This window comes from Rousettus aegyptiacus, unplaced genomic scaffold (assembly GCF_014176215.1).
Source record: "Rousettus aegyptiacus isolate mRouAeg1 unplaced genomic scaffold, mRouAeg1.p scaffold_m13_p_3, whole genome shotgun sequence".
Taxonomy (NCBI): Eukaryota; Metazoa; Chordata; class Mammalia; order Chiroptera; family Pteropodidae; genus Rousettus; species Rousettus aegyptiacus.
This window is the reverse complement of record NW_023416306.1, coordinates 11,646,458-11,668,891: the sequence shown is the minus strand read 5'-3', so window position 1 is coordinate 11,668,891 and position 22,434 is coordinate 11,646,458. Positions and strand designations below refer to the sequence as shown.

Genomic DNA, 22,434 nt, shown 5'->3' with positions numbered 1-22,434 from the left:
GGAATTCAAAATCCTTCCCATTTCTTTCCTGTGCATGTACTAGGGGACAGGAACTACTCAGTTTCTTGAGAAGCACTCCAAACACACTGGATGATGTTTCTCCTTGTGTGATGATGCTATGGAGAGGTGATGTGGGTGAACTATTCTTTCAACTCCCATGCATACTTCACCAGGAACTCGGCATAAAGACAAGGGGTCAGTTTCAAGAGGTACAGAAGATTGGAAGCATTTGAAGAGGTTCACTTTTTTAACCTTCGTTCTGGAATTCACTCTAGCTGTAACATGATCAGCACTTGCTCTCCTATAGAGACAGCAGGTATTCTGGGACAAGAGCTCAGGTTGATTGTCCAGAAACCTTATCCTTAAAGTCTCAGGCACAAAGTACTTTACTTCAATTGCTGTTAGACTGGCATGATCCTGAGATACATTTGGGCACGGTTTGGCATCTGGACTCAATTTCCAAGGCCTGAAATCACTAGCAGACAATATGCAGGTAAGCATTTTATAATTTTTTTAAACATTTGCTATCTATTAAAATAGGCTTTGAAGAGGCTGAAGTTTCTTCTATGTACAAGTAATCAGCACTGAGAAAATGGAAAACTCAGATTATAATATCAGGAGTTTGTTTCATTGTTTTTTCCCTTTTGAGTAGACCTATAAGTAAAAGATAGGAGTCAGGATTCTCTAGTGGGTAAGAATGAGCTTTGGAATTTGACACACTTATGTTCAAATCATGGTCTTACCCCACTCGCTTATACACTGAATGATCTTAGGCAAATTACTAAACAGCTGGGATATTTATCTTAATTTTGAAGAAGTCTATCCGAAAGAGATATTCCCAGGGCTAAATGATGAAGGCATGTAAAGTGCTTAGCATAGTGCCTGGCCCATGGTAAGTGTTCAATAAGAGATAACTATTATTATGGGGGGCTTTGTTGATAGAAGCACCAATGAATAAGGGTTTAATTCCTTTAATGTTCCCTGGCTCTATTATATTACAGTACTGCATATGCTCTTCCAGATGGAAAGTTTCCATCTCCTTTGATGAGGTGGAGTGAGCTTGGCACAAGTCCATCCTAGATCTCTGAAGGGGTGCTATGCAGATAGCAGGAATCTGCTCATATTGACAGACATGTCAGATGGATTAAGGGACATTGTCAAAACAGACAATATCATAATTCAGTATTAGATTAAGTTGAAAAGTTATACTGGAATAACGTAAATGTTTAATAGTGGCCATTGTACAGTGGCCTACAAGAGCAATCGCTTCATTGAAAAATAGCCCTTGACCTTTGTAATTAGAGAAGAAATATATCATATACTTTCCTATAGATTTTTAGCACAAGGATGCCACTTGCTACTTTATATCCATGTATCTGTCTCATTCCTCTTTGCTTCGCCAGTGTTTAACACAGTGCCTTGTATTATACCATAAGTAGACTTTCATCCAGACAAGCAAGAGACCAACCAACATTTTACTCAGTTTCCACTTTGTGACAAACACTGACTCAGCAGCACTGGAGAAGAGAGAGGCATGATGCCTGCTGTCCAGTTAACCATGATCTAGTGGGAGAGACAGATTAACACAAATAAATAATAAGAAACTCTCTAGTGTACTTCTAAGTGCTGTAAAAGGTACATAAAGTTTTCAGTGGGGATAAAAACCGAGGTGGAAATGAAGCTTGAACGAATGTGTGTTCTTTTCTTATTTAGGTGACTTTCTGCAGACTTCGGACTCACCAGTGGTGCTTCATTCTGTTTAATGTTATCCTATTTCATGCCTTGCTTTTTGGGGCTGATTTTGTGGAAGAATACTTTTTGCATGCTTTGCCTTATGTAGATATGAAAGTTCTTGAAATTAAGGATAAGGCAAGAAAGTTGAACATGGAGCCCCTAAGAAGTAATCTTTCAAAATATTATATCTTGAGTCAGTCAGAAGTGTGTAAAGGGAAGAGCATATTTTTGCTCTCTCTTATCTTCAGTAGCCCAGGAAGTGAAACGAGACGGGACCTCATAAGGAAAACCTGGGGTAACGTGACCAATGTCCGAGGACACTCCATTCTCACACTGTTTGCTTTGGGAATGCCTATTTTGGTAACTACCCAGCAAGAGATAGACAGGGAGTCCCATAAGAATAATGACATAATTGAAGGAATCTTCTTGGACAGTGCCGAGAACCAAACCTTGAAGATCATCACAATGACGCAGTGGGCTGTGACTTTCTGCCCTAATGCCCTATTCATTCTCAAGGTTGATGAAGAGATGTTTGTCAATCTACCAAGCTTGGTAGACTATCTTCTCACTCTGAAAGAACACCTTGAAGATATCTATGTAGGAAGAGTTATCCATCAGGATATGCCCAACAGAGACCCTATTAGCCAAGAATTTGTCCCTCTTAGCGAGTATCCAGAGAAGTACTACCCAGACTACTGCAGTGGTGAGGCCTTTATTATGTCCCAACATGTGGCTCGGATGATGTACGTGGTTTTCAAAGAAGCACCCATTATAGTGCCTGCTGATGTGTTTATAGGAATTTGTGCCAAGTCCATTGGCCTTATTCCCATCCACAGTTCAAGGTTTTCCGGGAAAAGACATATCAGATATAACAGATGTTGCTATAAGTTCATCTTCACATCCTCAGAGACTACAGATGCTGAAATGTCCCTGGTGTGGAAGGAAATTAATGACAGGAAAGAATGTACACTGTTTGAGACTTACTCCGGGCTCATTTCCTGCAAACTTCTGACATACCTTGACAGCTTTGAACGTTTTCACTTTGGCACCATAAAAAACAATGCCATGTATTTTGGTGATTAGGATTTCTTTGTTTTTCTTACAGGTATGTTCTTTTTAAAATTACTCCCTTCTTTGTTATGGAAAGCATCCCTCCTTTCTTGTGTTTTATGTAACTTTAATTGTACTCAGAGAGTTGCAGTGTTTTTAGTGCCCTGATATATATATATATATTGAAATCTTACTTTAAGAAATTTAAGTTGGTAGTGTGATCCTTTTACAACTAGTGAATTTTTAAAGATCATATTCTATAGAACTTTCATGACTCAGTGATAGCAGTGGTGACTGATTTTTGAGAATGCTCAGAATTAAAAAAACACCAAATAAGGAATTCGTTTAACAAAATGTTCATCTTGTCTACAAACAGGAAACATTTTAATACTCTGGGTGGTGGAATTACATTTAACTTAGAAGTATTAGCTCACTAGTGTAAAGATTGAATCTCTATTTTTTTTGTGAAACAATTTTCATCCAGTCCTAATTAGACAGACCCTTACAAATGGGGTGCAACAAATTCACATTTCATGTCATGTTTACACTCTGTATTATTTTATTTAATTATTATTTTTTTTTTTTAGGCGAGGCAACCCTTATTGACCTCACAGATTGCAAGGACCTTGATAGCTTACAATACTTTTTTTATTTTAAACCTACAGCACCTGGTCTTCCTAGGTGGTCTCCCATCCAAATACTAACCAGGCCCAACCCTGCTTAGCTTCAGAGATCAGATGGGATCAGGCTTGTTCAGGGTGGCATGGCTGTAGACTGTATTTTCCTAGGGATGTCATAATAAAGTGTCACGAACTGGGTGACATGAAACAGCACTTATTTGCTTGAATTTCTAGAGACTAGAAGTCTAAAAGCAAGGTGTCAGCAGGGCCATGCTCTCTTTGACGGTTGTGGTGGAGAATCCTTCCTTGTCTCTTCTAGCTTTTGGTGATTGCCAGCAGTCCTTGGCTTACAGATGCATCATTTTAATCTCTGCCTCCATCTTTAGATGGCCTTCTGTGTGTCTGTGACTTCATATAATCTTTCCTCTGTGCTGTGTCTCTGTTGAAATTTCCTTCTTCTAAGGACAACAGTCATTGGGTTATGGCTCACCTTAATGACCTCATCTTTAATTTGATTACATTAGTAATCAAGCAGATCAATAACCTACCTATCTTGAAATGGCTCACACTCGCAGGTACCAAGAGTTGGGATTTCAATGTATCTTTTGGGGGGATACAATTCAACTCTAATTTCAATACACTCTAATTTCTGTGTACAACAAATAGGCACTAAATCAGTAGTTTCCATCCTGGGGTTCTTGGGCATTTGAGGTGTCCCCAAAGTAATATATTTTTAAAGTTCCTGCCATGACACTTATTAAATCATATTTTTGTTAATGGATCATCCTGAGCCTTTATATACAAAATCAACTTTATTGGGAGTATGGACTAAATGAGATATGGCAAATGTTTAGCATTGGATTTGGTTCTCATAGTAAGTACGAGGTCGGCAGCAATTTTAAGTTCATATGTTCTGAGTTAAACAGCATAGGGTCAATCTCGGCTCCACTTATTTGCTGAGTGAACTTGTGAAAGTTCCTTAACTTCGCTGTATCAGTCTCAAGTATAAACAGGGTAATAACAGTACCTAATTCCTAGGAGCCGGAGGATAGCAATATGAGTTAGTACATGACAAGGATTTAGAACAATGCCTGACACAGTAAGTACTTGCTATTATCTTCAAAATATAACCAAGTAACAAAAGGGGCACACATCTGACCAATCCTCAGGAAGCCAGATGAATGAATATTCTGGCTCTAGGCTGTGAGACCTGTCCAAGGTCCTTCATGTATGACTTAATGTCTGTGTCTGCAAAATGACACTTGTAAGCCTGTTATGGGGATAAAATGAGAAAATGTGCACCGAGTGCCTAACATAAAGCAAATGCGAAGAAATGGTAGCTGTTAGAAATAACGATAAAGAATTTGGCAGTTTCCTCCTAGGCTTCGTTCACATTGACTGACTTGTAGTTCTCCAAATGTGTTCTCATTTTTCTATCTACCTCTGCTTGCTATGCTGCTCCCCTCCATCCACTTATCTCCCACTCGTCCTTCAGGATTCAGGTGTTTCCTCCTCTGGGAAAACTTCCCTCAAGTCCAGGATAGGTGTTTTGTTTTCATCATTAGTGTATTTACTATATACTAATTTCCTATTGACCTGTTTTCCCCCACTATTAGCCACTTGCTACCTGTCATCTTAGATAAGCTGCTTAACTTTTCTGAGCTTCAGTTTCTTCATCTGTGAAATAGATGTAAAAATTAAATGAGATGAACTTAGACTTCGGATAATGTCTAACACTTTCCCCAATCCCGTGCATATAATGATGCAGTGCTTATTTATTAAATGCAAAATAAAAGTTTGCAAATTTTATTTAATCTTAAAAAAAGTTACAGATACAAAATCAGAATGAGTGTGGGCCATACATAGAAGCGATCCTCTGAATTCTGATGTTAAATGAATACAATCAACACTATGAAAGACATTAAGCAAAAGTCACCTTAAAGAGATGGTACGTTTCTTCCAGGCCAGGAAAGATCTGGCTGTAGCCTAGTGAGTAATTAGTTATGGAAACATGGAAAAAGGAGACTCAGGGATACCAGAGATAACAGAAGAGATCGATCTGGTGACATAAGAATTCCAGTCACTTGAGATCCATTTTATTACAGAACGGGGACATTTTATCAACGTCACCATGTCTTAAAAGAAACCTATCTCTACATTCTGAACTGTCACACTCTGATAACATACTCATGCAGAAACCTCTGAATTGGTGGCTGGTGTAAAGTGCTTTGCCGGTTTAAGAGCAGGGCACTGGAAAACAGGTGGGAACATTTTTGTCAATAAAAAGAAAGTGCACCTTTGTTATTCATCTTGTTTCACATAAAACATCTTGTTGACATCTTGTTTTATGTATAATATCCCCTCTGTTCTGAGTCTGGTTATTAGGAGTCCATTTTCCTCTCTTTGATCAACTCAATATCCACTTGATGGATCTAAAAATTTAAAAGCAAAATTCTCAACAATGATGACCCACCAATTAATATAAAGACAGTTTGGGGACCTTTCTGGTTTAGCATGTTATCACTCCTCCTCCTCCCAAAGCATAACAGAGTGAAATTCATCGATAAATAGCAAAAAGCATCAAAGAATACTACGAACATTTTTAAAGGTTTACTGTCTATTTTTTTTTTAAAGGAATACTAGTAACAAAAAAAAAAAAATCAAGACTTTATTTTTTAAGAGACTTTATTAAAAGCATTAATTCTTAGTATAGAGAACATAATTTTAAGATGTCATATTACTTGTTTTTTAAAGAATACTTACATCCAAGACTTTGAAAATGGAATCAGAATGGGGAAAGGACAAAAAAAAGAAAGAAAGAAAGATGGCGAAGAGAAATAAATTGGTTCCATTTTAGTTGAAGCAGATTTTAAAATAAGATATTAAGTCCATGAAAATTTTCTGGGAGAACAAAACTTCCATCTTCTTGCAGTCAAATGAATCTGAAAAACATCTGTTTCAATTATGACCAAGTTTGCCTGCTTTCCTGGTTCACATTATATCTCAATGTAGAAAAACAATAAATGTTGGTGATAAAATTATGTTTGACACTCCATGATAATTATGGGGGGGAAGGAAGTCTCTGTTTTGTAAAATACAGAGGGAGTCAAATGCCTTCGAAGTTTTGGTCCAAATATGGTCTAGATTCTAGAAGAAATCATTCAACTCCTTCCACTGCTGTCGTAGAGACAGGTTTCACATAGTATGGACCTTCACTCAGGTAAGTTCTGAGCCTCAAATAATTTGGGTTCCCAAAGATTTCTGCAACTGTCTTGGAATTGGCAAGTGCTTTCACTAGTTCATATTTGGCATCCTTTGAAGCTTTGTCATGCTCCACAGACCGGTCCATGATATATTCTACAAAACCTGGACTGTTAAACATAAGTTTCTGAGCCCAGGGTTGGTTTGCAATGGCCTGAAATGAAAGGCAGAAAGAACACAATTACTCTCAGCCTTAAAAAGTTAAATTTGTTAGGATGGCACAATCTTTAGACAGAAATTCAGCAATATAAACCTTAAAAATGTTATTTTTTGCCTAAGTTAATTCCCTCCTGGGAATCTAAGAAAATAATCTAAATGTTAAAAAAATTTTTGTATACAGAGATGTTTATCACAGTGTGACAGTTACAATATAACTGGATAAATTATGGTTTAGAGCAATGAAAAATTAAATAAACATTAAGAATGTTTATAAATAGGCAAATCTGTTATATGATAAAAGATACAAATTATATACATAGTAGAATTACAATGGTAGAAAATAAAACAAAAACTAGAGTCTAAAGAAACTCTCATACTTGTACATAAGATGGTATTTTTGAGAATGATATACTGTAGCTATACAATGAAATACTAACACTTCCTAATTGCCTCCTTTAGTATAAATCTTAAACATTACGTTGAAGAGAAAAAGCAAATTGTAGAATGATATGAATAGCATGATAGCATTTATGAAGTTTAAGAATATGAAATACTATAATTTAAGGATTTATACACACATAGTAAAAGTATAAAATCATGTGCGGGTTTGTAAACCCTGAATTCATGACTGTGATTAATTATATCCAGAGAGGGAAGAAGGGGAATGGAATTGGGAAGAGGTAGCACGGTATGACTGTATGTTTGAAATATTTCGTCGATCAATCAATACTAACATGAATACTAAAAAGAAATACAACAAACAGGTAAGACTTGATGTGATTTAAAAAATTTCTACTTCCCAATTTTTTCCAAATTTTAAAATAATAAAATTGCAACTTTCATGATATTTTTAAAAATCTCGCTACTACGTTTTAATGAAGAACAAGGAACAATTGAGTTTACAGCTTAGTCTTTTCCTCTTAAAAATGTTTTCTGGAGACCAGCATCAGCAACAGTATCACCTTAGAGCTGGTAAAAATTCAGGCTCTCAGGCTCCATCCATCATGATCTATATTTTAACAAGATCTTAAAAGTCTAAGAAACATCAGCCTAGTAGTTAACAATAGCAGAGGATGAAGGTTGGGTTCAAGTAAAAACAGTTGTCCCAACAAGTAAATTAAAAATTATATCTAAAACTGTGGCTAAGTTGAGCATAATGTAGAAGTGTTGGGGGGAAATTTAAAGTAATAATGAGAATACCGATGCAGGAGCCAAAATGGCCATTGCAGTGACCTTTGGCGAGGGTAAAGTGATCCCAAAGCAGTGTTCCTGAAGTTGATATGGATAGTGTATCCCTCAAGACCCAGATCACGTATCACATCCTATAGGAAATCTTCCCTATCTTGTCACCTCCACTCTCCTCAGCCTCTCCCTCTCCAGGCCAAGCATGCCGCCTGAGATCCCATTACTATTACTAAAACAAACACTATATTCCTATGAGCCCAAACACCATGCTAAGTGCAGGGGCTATGAAGATAAATAAGATATAGCCCCCATTCTTAACAAACTCTGTTTAACAGATCAATAAACATTTTCAACATAATAAACATAACAGAATTATAATCCTTACAACTGAAATTATATAATTAACTATACAATTATATTTACTGTCTGGGTCCCTCGATAGACAGTGAGCTACATGAAAGAAAAATCTCTGTATATTTTGTTCACTGTTGTATCCCCAGAACCTAGCAAAAAAACAAAAAATATGAAACTCAACAAATATTTCCTGAATGAATGAATGAATGCAAAGTACGAGAGCCAACACTGCTTAACTCAACCTTGTGCATTTAGGCAAAACTTGAAAAGATACTTGAGCTAGTCTTGAAGGAGTTAAAGGTTAACAAGCAAACTCGGGAAGGACCAGAAATATAAAGCAAGCAGTTTGTTATCACTAGAGCATTAAGTGCCAGAAGGAAAATGGCAGGAAATAAGGCACAGGAAGACCAGGTTGGGTCAATAAGGGCTTGCCTAATGGCAGATACAGAATCTGGAATTCATTCTGTCATCCCATAGCACCCTATGCTTTACCACAGCACCGAATACCATTTAGTGAAACAATCTGTACACACATCTGTCTCCCTCATTAGTCCACACTAATAGCAGAGGGCGGAAACTGTACTATGCACTTGTGTATCCCCAGGACATGGCAGAGGGCCTGGCTCATTTCTAAGTACTTACATGTTGAACAGGCAGAGTCCAAGAAGGACCTGTGGAAAAGAGTATGCCTACCGTGAACACTTTTAAGGCAGCACAGTGTAGTTCAGGGAAGGGCTGATTACTGATGCCACGGAAGAGCTCCAGTGGGTCCCGAGATAAAGAAGAAAACCAGGAGTCTGTCATTCTCAGAAGGTCATCGGTTTGCTGCTCAGGCTGTAAGACAGAAAAGAAAATTCTCCATGCATTTATATGTCAGGAGACCTGGGTTCTGAAGGTACTCTTAGTAACTTGCTGTGTTGATCTCTGCTAAGTCTGGAGCACTCTTCCCCAAACCCAGCCCAGACTTGCCCTCTCTTTTTTTTATTTTGGACAGGGTTGATTAAGCAATCTCAAGGGTGCCCTCTAGTTCTAAAACTTGATTCTGCTTTAACTTGAAAATGTTGCTAGTCATATAATGAGGGTTATGCTTTTTTACTAAGAGTAAGAAACATAACGTTTATTTGGTCAACATTTATATTAAGTTTAACTAGTAGTACTTCGACTCATACAGATTAATTCTCCCAAACATATCCCACTGTCCTTCCTTAATTTCCCATTTTACTTACTGGTAAATAAAGAAGAGATGAAATTGCATCCAAGCACCTAATTTTGAGCTCTGTTGAGGCATTCTTTGCTTGATATCCTATTCTCATGAGTAAATGTTCAAAACGAGTTCCTTTGAAGGATAACAAGATAAGTTTTTATTGTGGTAAAATACAGATACTACAAAATTTACCATTTTAATCATTTTTAAGCAAACAGCTCAATGGTATTACGTACATTGAGACTGTTATGCAACCGTCATCACCAACCATCTCCAGAACTTTTTCATCATTTCAAATCGAAAGACTGTACTCATTAAACAATAATTCCCCGTTTCTCCCTACCCGCCTTCCTTGTAATCACTGTGCTACTTTCTGTCTCTATGTATATGACCATTCTAGCTACATCATGTAAGTAGAATCATATAATATTTGTTCTTCTGAGTCTGGTTTATTTCACTTAGCATATTGTCTTCAAGGTTTCTCCATGTCTTAGCATAGATGAGAATTTCATTCATTTTCAAGGCTGAATAACAGTCCATTGTCTGTATATACCACATTCTGCTTATATATTCATCCATCAATGAACACTTGGGTTACTTCTACCCTTTTTGGCTACTGTGAATAACAGTTGTTAATGAACGCAGGTGTACAAACATCTATTTCAGTCCTTGCTTGCAATTATTTTGGGTATATACCCAGAAGTAGAATCGCTGGATGATACAGTATTCTATGTTTAATTTTTTGAGGAACTATCATACTGCTTTCCTCAGTTATTACACCATTTTACATTCCTACCAGATGTACAAAAAGGTTCTAATTTCTCACATCCTTGTCGACACTTGTTATTATCTGTTAAAACATATACTATGACCCCTACCAGTGTAAAAATAAACATGTAGTCAGAGACCAAGTGACAAGCCTAAAACACACATTCATATGCAATACAGCATAATAAGTCAAAGTGTAGAGGATTTGGAATCAAAGGACCTGGATTTGAGTAGCAGCTGCCCCACAGTCTGTATGATCTTAGAAAATTTTCTTAACTTCTCTGAATTTCAGCTACCTTATCTGTAAAATGAGAATGACAATAGTATGTTCTTTGCAGGATTGTAGGAAGAGTCTATTCTATGTCATAGGTAAAAGCACCTAGAAAAGTACATATAACAAGGATAATAGTTGTGATACACAACAGCATATTAATTTTCAACATCTACTTTGCAATAGTTTTAAGTGTTGCATATTATTTTTTATGTTAAATTCATAGTGCTTTCAAGATACTCATGGATGTCCCACAAAAGTATCATTCTTAACATAAAATCTTGAAACAAATTTTTGTTTTTTCTTCCTTGAAGTTACATATATAAAACAAATGTGTCTTTTCATTAAATATGCACAATGACTCTGAGAAGTAGCTGTTATTGCCTTTTTAAAAATGAGGAAAATGAGGCCTAGAGTAGCAAAGTAGGTAAATGAAGTTCAAAAAGCTAAGTCAATGTTAGAACTGGGATATAAACTCAGGTCTTCCTGACCACAGCCCATGGTGTTTGTACCACGAACACTACTTATAGCAGAAGTAAAGCGGAGCATTTGGTCCAGTCAAATTAAAAGAAAAATTCAGTAATAATTATGAAACTTTTAGGGATGAGTCCAAGGTCATGGTAAAAAGACTGCCATCTGTAAAAGTAGTTTCTATAATGTAATTATCATACCAGCAAATGAACTTATAATACCGAAAAATGATGACATATAAAAAAGTAAGATATCCCTAAAGAAAGCCAAAACAAGCACCAACCTGTCTTATGTAAAACCTGTTTTCCTTCAACATTGGATCCCAGGATCCCAAGTGTGTCCACAGCTACGCCAATCATGGTGGGGTCCTGACTTTCTGTCATTTCAAAGACTTTTTCCACGAAGACAGGATAACGCTCACAAATCTGTTGAGGACTATCCATGATAGCCAGGTTTCCAAAAAACTTCACGAATCCTAGAGATATTTGCAAAAATATATTTTAATAGGGGAAGAAGACAGCATAAACCGTGGGTCCTATGTTTTCATAGGAACAGTAAAACTACAGGCCAGAAAAAGGAGAGTTTATGGTACTGTGCTACCTAGAAATCAGACAGACCTTAGGGAATACTGAAAAACCTGGGATGTGTGGTGCTGAGAACAGAAATCCCAGGAAGTCATTGGAGCTGGTTCCAAACACTGAAGCACTATCACACACAAGAGGAAGAACAAAGAACAAGGATCAGGGGATACAAATTCCAGGAAGGTAAGTTTGGAATCTTTATTAGGAAGAAATTTTTAAATAGATGTTCATCAGTGAAATAATCTAGGCTACCTAAGGAAGGAATAAAGCTCTGATTTTTGGAAGTGCTCAAGAAAAACTAATCAACTACGTCCTTGAACAGAATGGCTAGAGTGGTTCTTTTATTAAAGATTCCAACTCAGAGATCTGACCAATCTAAGAAATATACTGTACATGGCATTACTAGTATTTTTATTAATGTTTCTTTTGGTTGAGATTCAAAGGAAACTATCCTAATGCTCTAAATAGGAGTATTTCTAGAAAATCAGAATCAATAGTGCATGGCTCCCAGGGCAATAGATGCCACCTCATGAAGGGGCTCTGGGCACCGCCTCGAGGGAATCAGCTCTAAAGAAGCCCATCCCTGGCCTCCCTTGACAGAGATAACTCAGAAACAAAACACACACCGTAATTTCCACAGGCATCAATATTTCTTACCTGGCAAATAGAAGCTCGAGAAAGGATCTGAATCTGCCCCAACAATTATATTAGAAATCTGATCAATTATTCCTTCTTGAGCAAGGTACTGTCGTCCATGATGAGTATGTGCCAGTGATGTCACCATTTCTATACAGGTGGCTCTAAAATGCCAAGATTTTGCATATGAGTAGCATGGTTTATAGATTGTTTTCACATAGGTCTATAATCCTGGCTCTACTTTTCAGATGAGAACACAGGATGAGAAAATTGCAGCGACTTGTCCAGAATCACATTTTTATTACAAGGTAGAGTTTAGACTTAAATCTTGACTTTCTCATTTGAGACTTACTATTGTTTCCACTATAACATAGCTACTTCTTAAGATTTTTTTAAAACTTGTTTTATCTTGAAATGTCTAATATATATAAAAAAGAACAGAACAATAAGCTCCTGTGTACCCATAATAATCCTGATTGTATATTCTGCTTTACTTATTTAATCTTTTTTTCCATTTTTTGCTGAATTATTTTAAAGCAAATTCTAGTGATCTTGCTATCTACACCTGCATACTTTAGTACGCATCTCTAAAAAGCATTAATATTTTCTCATGCAATTGTAATGCCTTATCATGTATTTTAAAAATTAATAATAATTCTTTGGTATAACCTAATACCCACCCATGACCAAATTTTCCCAATTAACTAAAAAAATATTTTTATAATTATCCTAAGCTACTTTAAATGACTATTTGCTGTTTTTTCCCCTATATCATAAAATGATATATAGCTTAAAAAAATTAACAAAATTAATTTCATTATTAGAACTGCTTTGAAACAATTAACTGGTGACTTATGGATTTGAGTTTAACAATTTCAGTCACATTTAAAGAACACAGGGCAATCAGAAAATCATTTAAGGTAAGAAAAAATCCTGAGTACACAAAGATAACTATAATGCTATTATAACAGCAAAATTCTTAGTGTTCAACAGTGAGGATAAATTAATAAATGTGGAATATTAACAAGGAAACATCTGGCAAATATTAAACAGCACTCAGGGAGTAAGGGGCTGGAATTAACATTTCTTTGAGGCCCTACGTTAGCCATTACACTGGTCTCAATCATCAATTCCCTTAATCCTCAATATTTTCTTCTTTACAGATTTGTCATGGTTTCATTTAGCTGAGGAAACATGAAGTATGGAACATCCAAGGTCAAACACGTAGTAAGCAGTAGAAATGCACGCAAGCCCAAGTCTTACTCATTTTCAAAAGTTCGTTTTTCTATGATGCCAAAGTGCTATTATATAACAATGCCAAAAAATGTATAAAACACATTATATAATACAAAATGGCAGTTATCATGCAATTCCAACTTTTTAAGAGCACATATGCATGCCTAAGGACAGAAAACATATTCAAAAGCAGCTATATTGTCATATGTTGTCACGATATAGCTTGAGCAGTTTTCTAAAGGCTCCTTCTTCAGGACATTTATTTGTCATGAGATTGCAACCTGGGGACAGGCTCTACTAGAAAATATAACACTTAGGTCCCAAGGTTGTTTCCTGTCCCTCCAAAAGAGGAAATTTCACTCTCTTAGCCAACATACCTGACCAGCACATCCTCACCAGTCAGCTCTCTGAGGAGCTGGGTTACCAATCCACTGGTGGTACAGTAGTTTAAAGATTCTGGTGATGTAGAAGAAACCTCCACAATTAGCTGCAAGAAAAAGAACAGTAAAAGCAGAAAGGTCAAAACAGCCCCAAACTTGTTAAATCTCATTTTATGTTAAATGTAGGACAGGGCACTCCATTATATGTGTATGTATTTGTACTTTGTTACAAAAGAAATCATCGATCAAGGTAAAAAAGTCTGAATCAGCAACAAGAAATCGTAAAAATCATCCATCCGCTTATTCATTTATGCATGCCTTTTATCAGTCAGTCATTTACTTACTCATTCATCAAGTATGTCCTGAGGGCTTACTGAGAGATATAGGGTACTGAAGGATTATAAGCAGAGGAATGACAGAACCAGATTTGGATTTTTAAAAAGAGCATTCTCACTACATGACTACTGGTGAGAGAAAATGCATTGAGACCAGTTTCAATGCAAATACAGTAGTCCAGGTGAGGTACTGATAGCTTAGACTAGGGTGCTGGTGGCTATACCAATGAAAAGAAATGCATGGATTTAAGTAAAACTGGTATGATGTGATGACTGAATGGATATGTGGCAGAAAGCACAAGGCCTCATAGAGAATGAGCTCCACGTCTAATACCCAACCACATGGACTATGAGATAAGGCCAGTTTGTTGTTGCTATTTTTTATTAGGGGCATGAGGTGGGTGAAAAAGACCAAGAGTTTGGATTTAACATGAGTGTGAGGGACCTAGACTATGTCCAAGTGGGAGAGAGTGAGTAAGCAGTTGGACATTAAGGTCTGAGCTCAAGAGAGGTCTGGACTGGAAGTTTACATTTGAGAGTCATCACCATTATAGGTGGGAACTGTAATCACAGGATGAATAAAACTGTCTAGGAATGAATATAAATTACAGGGAGAAGAGGGCTTGGGATTCACCTTCACAAACCCCAACAATTAAAAAAGTTCAATAGAGGATAATGAGCCAGGAGACAGAAGAAACAGTTAGAAGGAGAAACAAGATTGGTTGGTACCAAGACATTCAAAGTAAGAAAGTTTTTTGAAAAGAGAATTAGACTGTGGAGAATTAGTTTTGAATATGTAGCCTATTACTGTGTGCCCTTGAGTCAATTACTCCATCAATAGTGAGGTTAATGATAATGATGTATAGGGTTTACTGTGAGAACTAAAGACAATATTTGTACTGAGCACCGTGCTCAGTACAAAGCTGGTAGAAATAAGAGCCATTTCTTCTTTTTCTTCCTAGTACTACTACTACTACTACTACTACTACTACTACTACTACTAAGATTTTCAAAGTCTAGTTTCAATGGTATCTCCTCCACTATAGGACTTACAGTGCAGTACAAATATTTTTTATATGACTGTCTCACACACTAGGCAAGCTCATCCCTGTATCTGTAGCATCTAGTATAGGGCTAAACACAGACTATATACTCAATTAATGTATGTTAAATGAACCATCTTGCCTTCCAATGTAACCCTTACTGCATTCTGAATTCTAAGCATCAGAAAGTATGCTTTTTGTCTTACCTCATATACCCTGTATCGAACAATGTCATTTGTTTTCATTACAGTTTTCAAATCATCCAGCAGATTGCTTTCAAATAAAGCCTCCAGTCCAGTTTGGGTCAGTGATATTCTTGACAGGGATTTAATGGCCTTATAAGGAAAAAAAAAAATCTCTTAAGTCATAAAAATAGAGAATATTAATATCTACTTCATAACATTGATGTGAAAATTAATGTATATAATGCACTTTGCCTAATAAGCATTCACTATGTTTTAGCTATTATTATTTATAATTGGAAAAGATACACAGTAGTTCCAATAAAAAATAATTATATAAGTTTTGCTTCTGATGAAGTAACCCAATGTAAGCCCTATGATGGGTAATTTCTGTATGTGTATTCTAGAAAACAGAAGTGATTTACTAGTACTTGACACCATTTATTTATTTGATACCATCTATATGAGGTTGCAAATTCAATTACATAGATTATCCCTTCTAAATCTTCATCCCTCTATCCAGAAAGCCTTTGTCTTTTAGTACACTTATATCTCTGCATATTTAAGCTGACGGTTCTAGCTGACTCACCGCTTTAGCTACAGATAGATTCTCTCCACCAATACAATAAACAATTTGTTTTAGTAATTCAGGATTATTTAGAATCTCAGTAACAGCATTAGAATTTTCAACAATTCTTCCAACCTAAAAGAAAAAAAAAAAGATCGAAAATACTTTCCCAAGGCAGGGCAGCATGTGAATACATGATGGTCAAATTTCCTCAGTGTGTAGTTATTTTAAGAGTTACTGATTATAACTATAAGACAAATCATTAAAAATTCCATATGATCTTAATTCATTATCCAAACACATATATGGCACAGTTACATCTTGAAACGAAAAAAAAAAAAAAAAAAAGGTTGGTAAGAGTTAACATACCTTATTGAGTAAAACAATACAAATCCTAGTTCTATCAATTTTTAGCTGCACCGAAACCCTGCAAATTAAATAACTTCTTTGGGCCTAATTTCTTGTCTGTAAAATGGGAATACGATACTTAACTGCAGAATAGTAATGAAGATTAAATGAGACTAAATAGGTAAAGCACATACCACACTGTCTGGAACTTAAATGGTAAATAAATCGACACTTTTTCCTTTTTGTTGGATAAACATGTTAGAGGAGAAAAGGAAAAACAGTAGTTAAACTAACTGCTCAGCTCCTAACCAGAAGATTCTCAATAACAGTTCTTCGCCTAAGCGAAGCATGTTTTGATTACCAGGGTGATAAGAGTTACTGTCTTATTTTGTTGGTTTAGTGACCTTTATAATAGTACTTTGTTCATAACACCATCATAAGACTCAACACAACAATCTTTTTTTTCTTTAGACTAGGGGCTCCCTGAAGGAAAGAAATAGGTTTTATTCATCTAGTTAGCTCTTACGGCATATGATACAATGCCTGGCATATAAAAGGAACTCCGTATTTGCTGAATGAATGATGCCGACAGTACTCTGTGAAACTTTTTACTTAAGCACGTATCCCCCTGGTAGTACTTAGCTATGCAAACAAGAATAGACTGGACACTACATAGGGAAAGAGAGAGATCATGTTTTCTTTACCTGTCTTTGGCACCTGGCACAGAGTCTAGCCCAGAGCAGGTGATCACTAAATGTTGGTTCTCTTATCATGTGCTAGCAAAATTTCATACCTGGGATAGAGTGAGGATTTTTACAGAATCATCGGGGTGAGTCAGTCCCCTCTGCAGGTCAAACCTGAGGTTCCGGGCCACGTGAACTGGCTCCATAGCTTGGAGCAATCTCTCCAAGATGGATACACATAAAGTTGTCTGTTCCCTAAAGGAGATATGATAGACCTCATTATTTCATGTCCTGCCAGGTAGGAAGTAACAACCTAATAATATCTGACACCCAGCTCAATGATGTCTTCTTCATACAGACTTCCCCTTGAAATACCAGATTCTACTAATTTATTAAATACTAATTACCTATTATGTGTCGCGCCTGTGCTGGGGCTACAAAGAAGGATAAGATATATTCTGTAACCTCAAAAAGCTCAGTCTAATGGAAGACACAGAAAAACACAAAGGCAACTATAATTCAGGTAGATGATGCTAGGTTGGAGCTGGAAGCTGCGGGAGCTCAGTGAAGAAAACAGGGTACGGGTACACCCGAGCTAAATTTTAAGAAAAAGTGGGAGTTATCTAGGAGAAGAAAGGTGTGACAGGCAGAGGGAGTAAAAGCACATGAGAAAGCACAGATGAATGAGACAGTGTTATGCATTCAAGGAACCACAAATAGCTTGGGTTATGGGGTCAGAATGGGAAAGAAGTCGGGAGGTTAACGGGGAAAATGAATGGCAAGAAATTAAACAGGAAAAATGTACAGAAGTCAGAATCTGATAGGACTTTTATGTCCTGCTCTGAAATTTAGTCTTTTTTTTTCCAGAAGGCACTGGTCAGTAAGAAGTGGTTTTAAAGCAGAGTGTAACATGAGAAGATCTTATAGAACTCACTCTGCATCAGTGTTAGAGAAAGAATTTTCAGTTAGAAGGCACTTGATAGTGAGAGGTGATGAAAGAGTAAAAGAGGAGGGTAGCAGCAGGGATAAAGAAAAGAGAAAAGGTTCAAAAGCTAGTAAAGAGGTAAATTAATCAGAACTTGATGACTACTAGATATAGATGCAGAAGGTGTTCAAGAATAACTTCCTTTTCTCTTAATGGGCAGTACAAGTAAATGGGCACTCACACACTGCTAATAGTATACAGCTAAATTTGTACAACCTTTCTAAAAGGTGATTAATCAATACACAGCAAAAGCTCTAAAAACAAACATATTCTTTTAATTTAGGGATTGAACTTTGCACAATTGAGCCTAATTAAGAATGTTTTTATAGCTATCTAAGATCATTGAAAACATGTCCACACAAAAATCTGTACATGAATATTCATAGAAGTGGAAGCAACCCAAATGCCATCAATTAATGAATGTATAAATGTGGTATATCCACAAAACGGAATATTAGTCAATCATTAAAAGGAATGAAGTACTTATCCATGCTTTAACATGGACGTACCTTGGAAATATTATGCTAAGTGTAAGAAACCAAACACAAAAGATTTCCTTTTAATGACGATTCCATTTATATGAAATGTCCAAAACAGACAAATCTGTAGAGAAAGAGGGTAAATGGGGAGTGACTGCTAATGGGTTTTTTTTCCATTAAAAAAAATGTGTATACCATAAAATTTGCTATTTTAACAATTTTAAAAGGTGCAGTTCTGTGGCATCAAGTACATTCACAGTGTTGTGCAACCATCATCACCATCCCTGTCCAGAATTTCTTCATCTTCCATTAAAACTTAAACTGTTCATTAAACACTAACTCTCCATGTTTCCCTTTCCCTCAGCCCCTAGCAACCACCATTCTGCTTTCTGTCTCCATGAATTTGAATTCCTTAGGTACCTCATATAAGCAGAATCATACAGTATTTGTCTTTTTGTGACTGGCTTATTTCACTTAGCATAATGTAAAGGTTCATCATCATGTAGTAGAATCTCAATGTGACTTTAATCTGCATTTCTCTAATGACTCATGATATTGAGTATCTTTCATGTGCTTATTTGCCATCCATATACCTTCTTGTTCAAATATTTTGCCCATTTTTAAATAGGATTCTTGTCATTTGAGTTTTGTAGGTTCTTTATATATTCTGAATACAAAACCTTTATCAGATACATTCTTTGCAAAGATTTTTCTCCATTTGTGACTTGCCTTTTCATTCTCTTAACTGTGACCTTTGAAGAGTAGAATGATTAATTTTGATAAAGTTCAATTTATCAATTTATTCCTCTGTGGATCATGCTTTTGTTGCCACATCAAAGACATCTTTGTTTAACCCGAAGTCACAAAAATTTTTTCCTGCTTATTTTTTTAGAAGTTTCATAGTTTTAGGTTATTGAGGCCTATAATCAACTCTCATATACTGTTGGTGAGAATGTAAAATTACATAATCACTTTGGAAAACAGTTTGGCTGATCATATATATACCTACCGTATGATCCAGCCATTCCATTCCTAGGTATTTACTCAAAAAGAAAAGGAAGTCTACATAGAGACTTATACACAAATGTTCATAGCAGCATTATTTGTAGTATATACCCAAAGTAGAGAAAATTCAAATGCTAATCAAAAGGTAAACTGATAAATTGCTGTACATCTGTACAATGAACTACAATTTAACGATAAAAAAGAATGGAAATTCATTCATACCACATGGCTAAATCTTAAATTATGCTGAGTGAAAGAAACCAAACCAAAGGGTATATACACTGTATAACAACTCTATTTATATAAAACTCTAAAAAAAATAAAAAAGGGCAAACTCATCTATAGTGATAACTGATAAATGGTTGCCTAGCTGAAACTGAGAGAGACTTCTAAGGGGCACAAGACAACTGGGAGAGATACCTTTGCTATCTTGATTGTGGAGATGGTTTTATGGGTATGTATGTGTCAAAACTTATCAGATTGTACATTTTATTATGCGCAGTTCAGTAAATTTTATTTCAATAAAGCTGTTTTTAAATAAAGGAATGGTAGGTTAAACTTTATAGTGCACAAATTTCAGGTCGCATGTGGCCCTTTGGTATCAAGAAGCCAAACAGTTAATAACTTAACAATCAGTCTTGTTTAACTTCCATGTTGCTAAGCAGTAATCTTAGGACTTAATTTCCCTCACAAAAACTCCTGTCTACATTTACGTTAGATCAGATACTGAATCAGTATATACCAATCTGTGTGGTTTAGTCAGGATAATACCAATACATCTGGACATTCAGTCTACCCAGAGAAGAATTACTTCCACAAATTGCAATTGGTATCTACTAGGTACTCAGTTCCAAATTACGCTGTCTTTAAATTTCCATTAAAATTTTTTTCTAGATCACTGCTTTTTCATTCACCAAACCATCTCCCCCACGGACTTTATGCTTCAAACTCCCCTTCATTTCAGTTCCTATTGCATCTCTGACATTAACTTACAGTATGACCTTTGAAAGTCCCTTCACCCATAATAGAAAGTGGTTGGACTAGGTACCTAAAATTGAGTCTAATCTTTTATTGGGCATATATTATGTTCTGTGCCCTAGGAGAGATACAAAGATGAACAAAATATACTCCTGCCTTCAAAGAATTTACAAACTAGAAATAAATACATATGGAATTATAACACAAAACAACAGTATCAACTATCATTAACAGAAATATGATGTCTTTCAAGAGATCTGAGGACCAGTCACTTGCAACTAGAGTGACCAGGACTTTTTGGAGGGGAAGGCACTTTGCCTGAGCCTTAAAGGATGGAGAAAGAAAGGGCATTTCTGTCAGAAGGACTGGCACGAACAAAGTTAGGAAAGTACAAAGTCATGCTCAAGGGAAAGTTAAGCAATGCCACATGGTAGCTGGAACAGATAAAATGTGTTGGGGAATGAAGGGAAAAGATGAGGCTGAAAAAGTATGATTTAAGGGTCCAAATGCTAGAGTAAGAAGTCATGATTTTACACTGCAGCCAGGGTTAAATGAACTGAGAAGTTCATTGTAGTTGCAGCATGGGAAGGATATGCTAGAAAAGAAAGCCTACAGGTAATAAGTCAGACTAATGTGATAGACCTAGCAAGAGGGAGAAAATAAGGGCCTGAAATTACAGTGGACAAATAAAAGATATTTTATAGGCTGGCCTAAATAATGTTAACTAATGGATTTAACGAAACGGAAACACATATAAAAAAGAGAGATATCTTAGGTCAGACCCAAGAAAGCCCATCTCGATTCAGTGACTATCTTTTCAAGTAGAAAGTTTCTGGCTCATGAATATTTTTAAACTCTTCTAAATTATCAAATACAAAGTGTTTTGAAATCAAACACTACATATTTGCATAAAAAGAAAAAAGTTGCCATCCTGTCATTCTAAGTCCCACTTCCATATTAATAGTTTCTGCTGTACCTTTCAGGAAGTCCCACGTTATACTAACCTGTGTTTGTGTCTTGTGTGTGTGTAATCCTTCTAAAAAAATTACTCATAATGGAAACATAAACTTCTATGGTTGTTTTCATTCAACAACATACATTAAGAGATCTTTCCATGCCCACATCTGTAGCTCTACCTCAACTTTTCTAAGAGGTGTATAGTGTTGCTGAGTAATGTGTCATAATTTGTTTAGAATCCCTTTTTAATTGATATTTAGGTTGTTTCAAGATTTTTACTGTTACCTTGTTAAAATACTCCTGTACATACAGTACATTTTGTGCGACTATGCCTGCATGTATACTGCATGTTGACGGATCTTGCCAAATTGCCAAGATAGGACCCCATCTTAAGAGGACGGAAAAAAAATCAAGATCTTGTACACATAATTATGGAGTTCTCCCTGTAGGTGGGCAACCTTACTTTTCCCCTTCAATTCCTATTTCAAGGATGAAGTGTGGCCAGGAGATGGTCAGGGACACACCTCAGAGGCTAGACTTGAATCTCGTCTCTTGCCTCTCACCCCAGGATCCTTCCGTCTCTGAAATTTCAGCTTTTTTTTTTTACCTTCATTACGACTAGAAAAAGCCCTCCCCCCATCCTACCCACCCCCGTCTCCATACTTTGGAGTGTCTCTCCCGCTCAAGCTGCGGGGTCCTCTCACCGATGGTTCGCACTGAGCAAGGAGAAAAGCGGGCCAAGGCTCAGTTCCGCCGCTTGTTCACGGAGCTCGCTGAGCGGCACCGCCTGCAGCACCGACTGAAGCGCGCGCAGCTCTTCCAGCGGCGCTTCCAGCCGCGACACCTGCCTAAGCAACGCCTGGACCTGGGCCGCCATGATGCCCCCTCCCGCAGGAGCTCGTCCCGCCTCCCGCCCTGCTCCCAGCATGCTTCTCCGAGTCTCGCGAGAGTTGCCGGGCAC

General features: G+C 36.6%; 2 protein-coding genes and 1 non-coding gene across 4 annotated transcripts; 1 reads left to right on the top strand and 2 right to left on the bottom strand.

The window, feature by feature from the left end:
• The first annotated feature begins 1,713 nt into the window (after positions 1-1,713).
• LOC107516299 (putative UDP-GlcNAc:betaGal beta-1,3-N-acetylglucosaminyltransferase LOC100288842) lies at positions 1,714-2,876 on the top strand. Its single transcript, XM_016155914.2, has one exon. The coding sequence runs from the start codon at positions 1,843-1,845 to the stop codon at positions 2,815-2,817; it is 975 nt and encodes a 324-aa protein (XP_016011400.2). The 5' UTR covers positions 1,714-1,842; the 3' UTR covers positions 2,818-2,876.
• Positions 2,877-3,440: 564 nt separating this feature from the next.
• Positions 3,441-3,559, bottom strand: LOC118601478. Its single transcript, XR_004950292.1, has one exon. It is a non-coding gene; the product is annotated as a 5S ribosomal RNA (ribosomal RNA).
• Positions 3,560-6,071: 2,512 nt separating this feature from the next.
• On the bottom strand, positions 6,072-22,378 carry PSMD5 (proteasome 26S subunit, non-ATPase 5). Of its 2 annotated transcripts, none has more exons than XM_016155949.2 (10): positions 22,178-22,378; positions 17,180-17,324; positions 16,060-16,173; positions 15,495-15,623; positions 13,908-14,017; positions 12,316-12,458; positions 11,361-11,552; positions 9,590-9,699; positions 9,057-9,197; positions 6,072-6,819 (listed from the first exon to the last, which is right to left on the bottom strand). In XM_016155949.2, exons 1-10 carry the CDS (start codon positions 22,348-22,350, stop codon positions 6,562-6,564), a joined length of 1,515 nt encoding a protein of 504 aa, XP_016011435.2. In that variant the 5' UTR covers positions 22,351-22,378; the 3' UTR covers positions 6,072-6,561. The 2 variants fall into 2 exon arrangements, with proteins under 2 accessions (XP_016011435.2, XP_016011436.1); XM_016155950.2 differs by having other exon boundaries at positions 22,137-22,349.
• Positions 22,379-22,434: the final 56 nt, after the last annotated feature.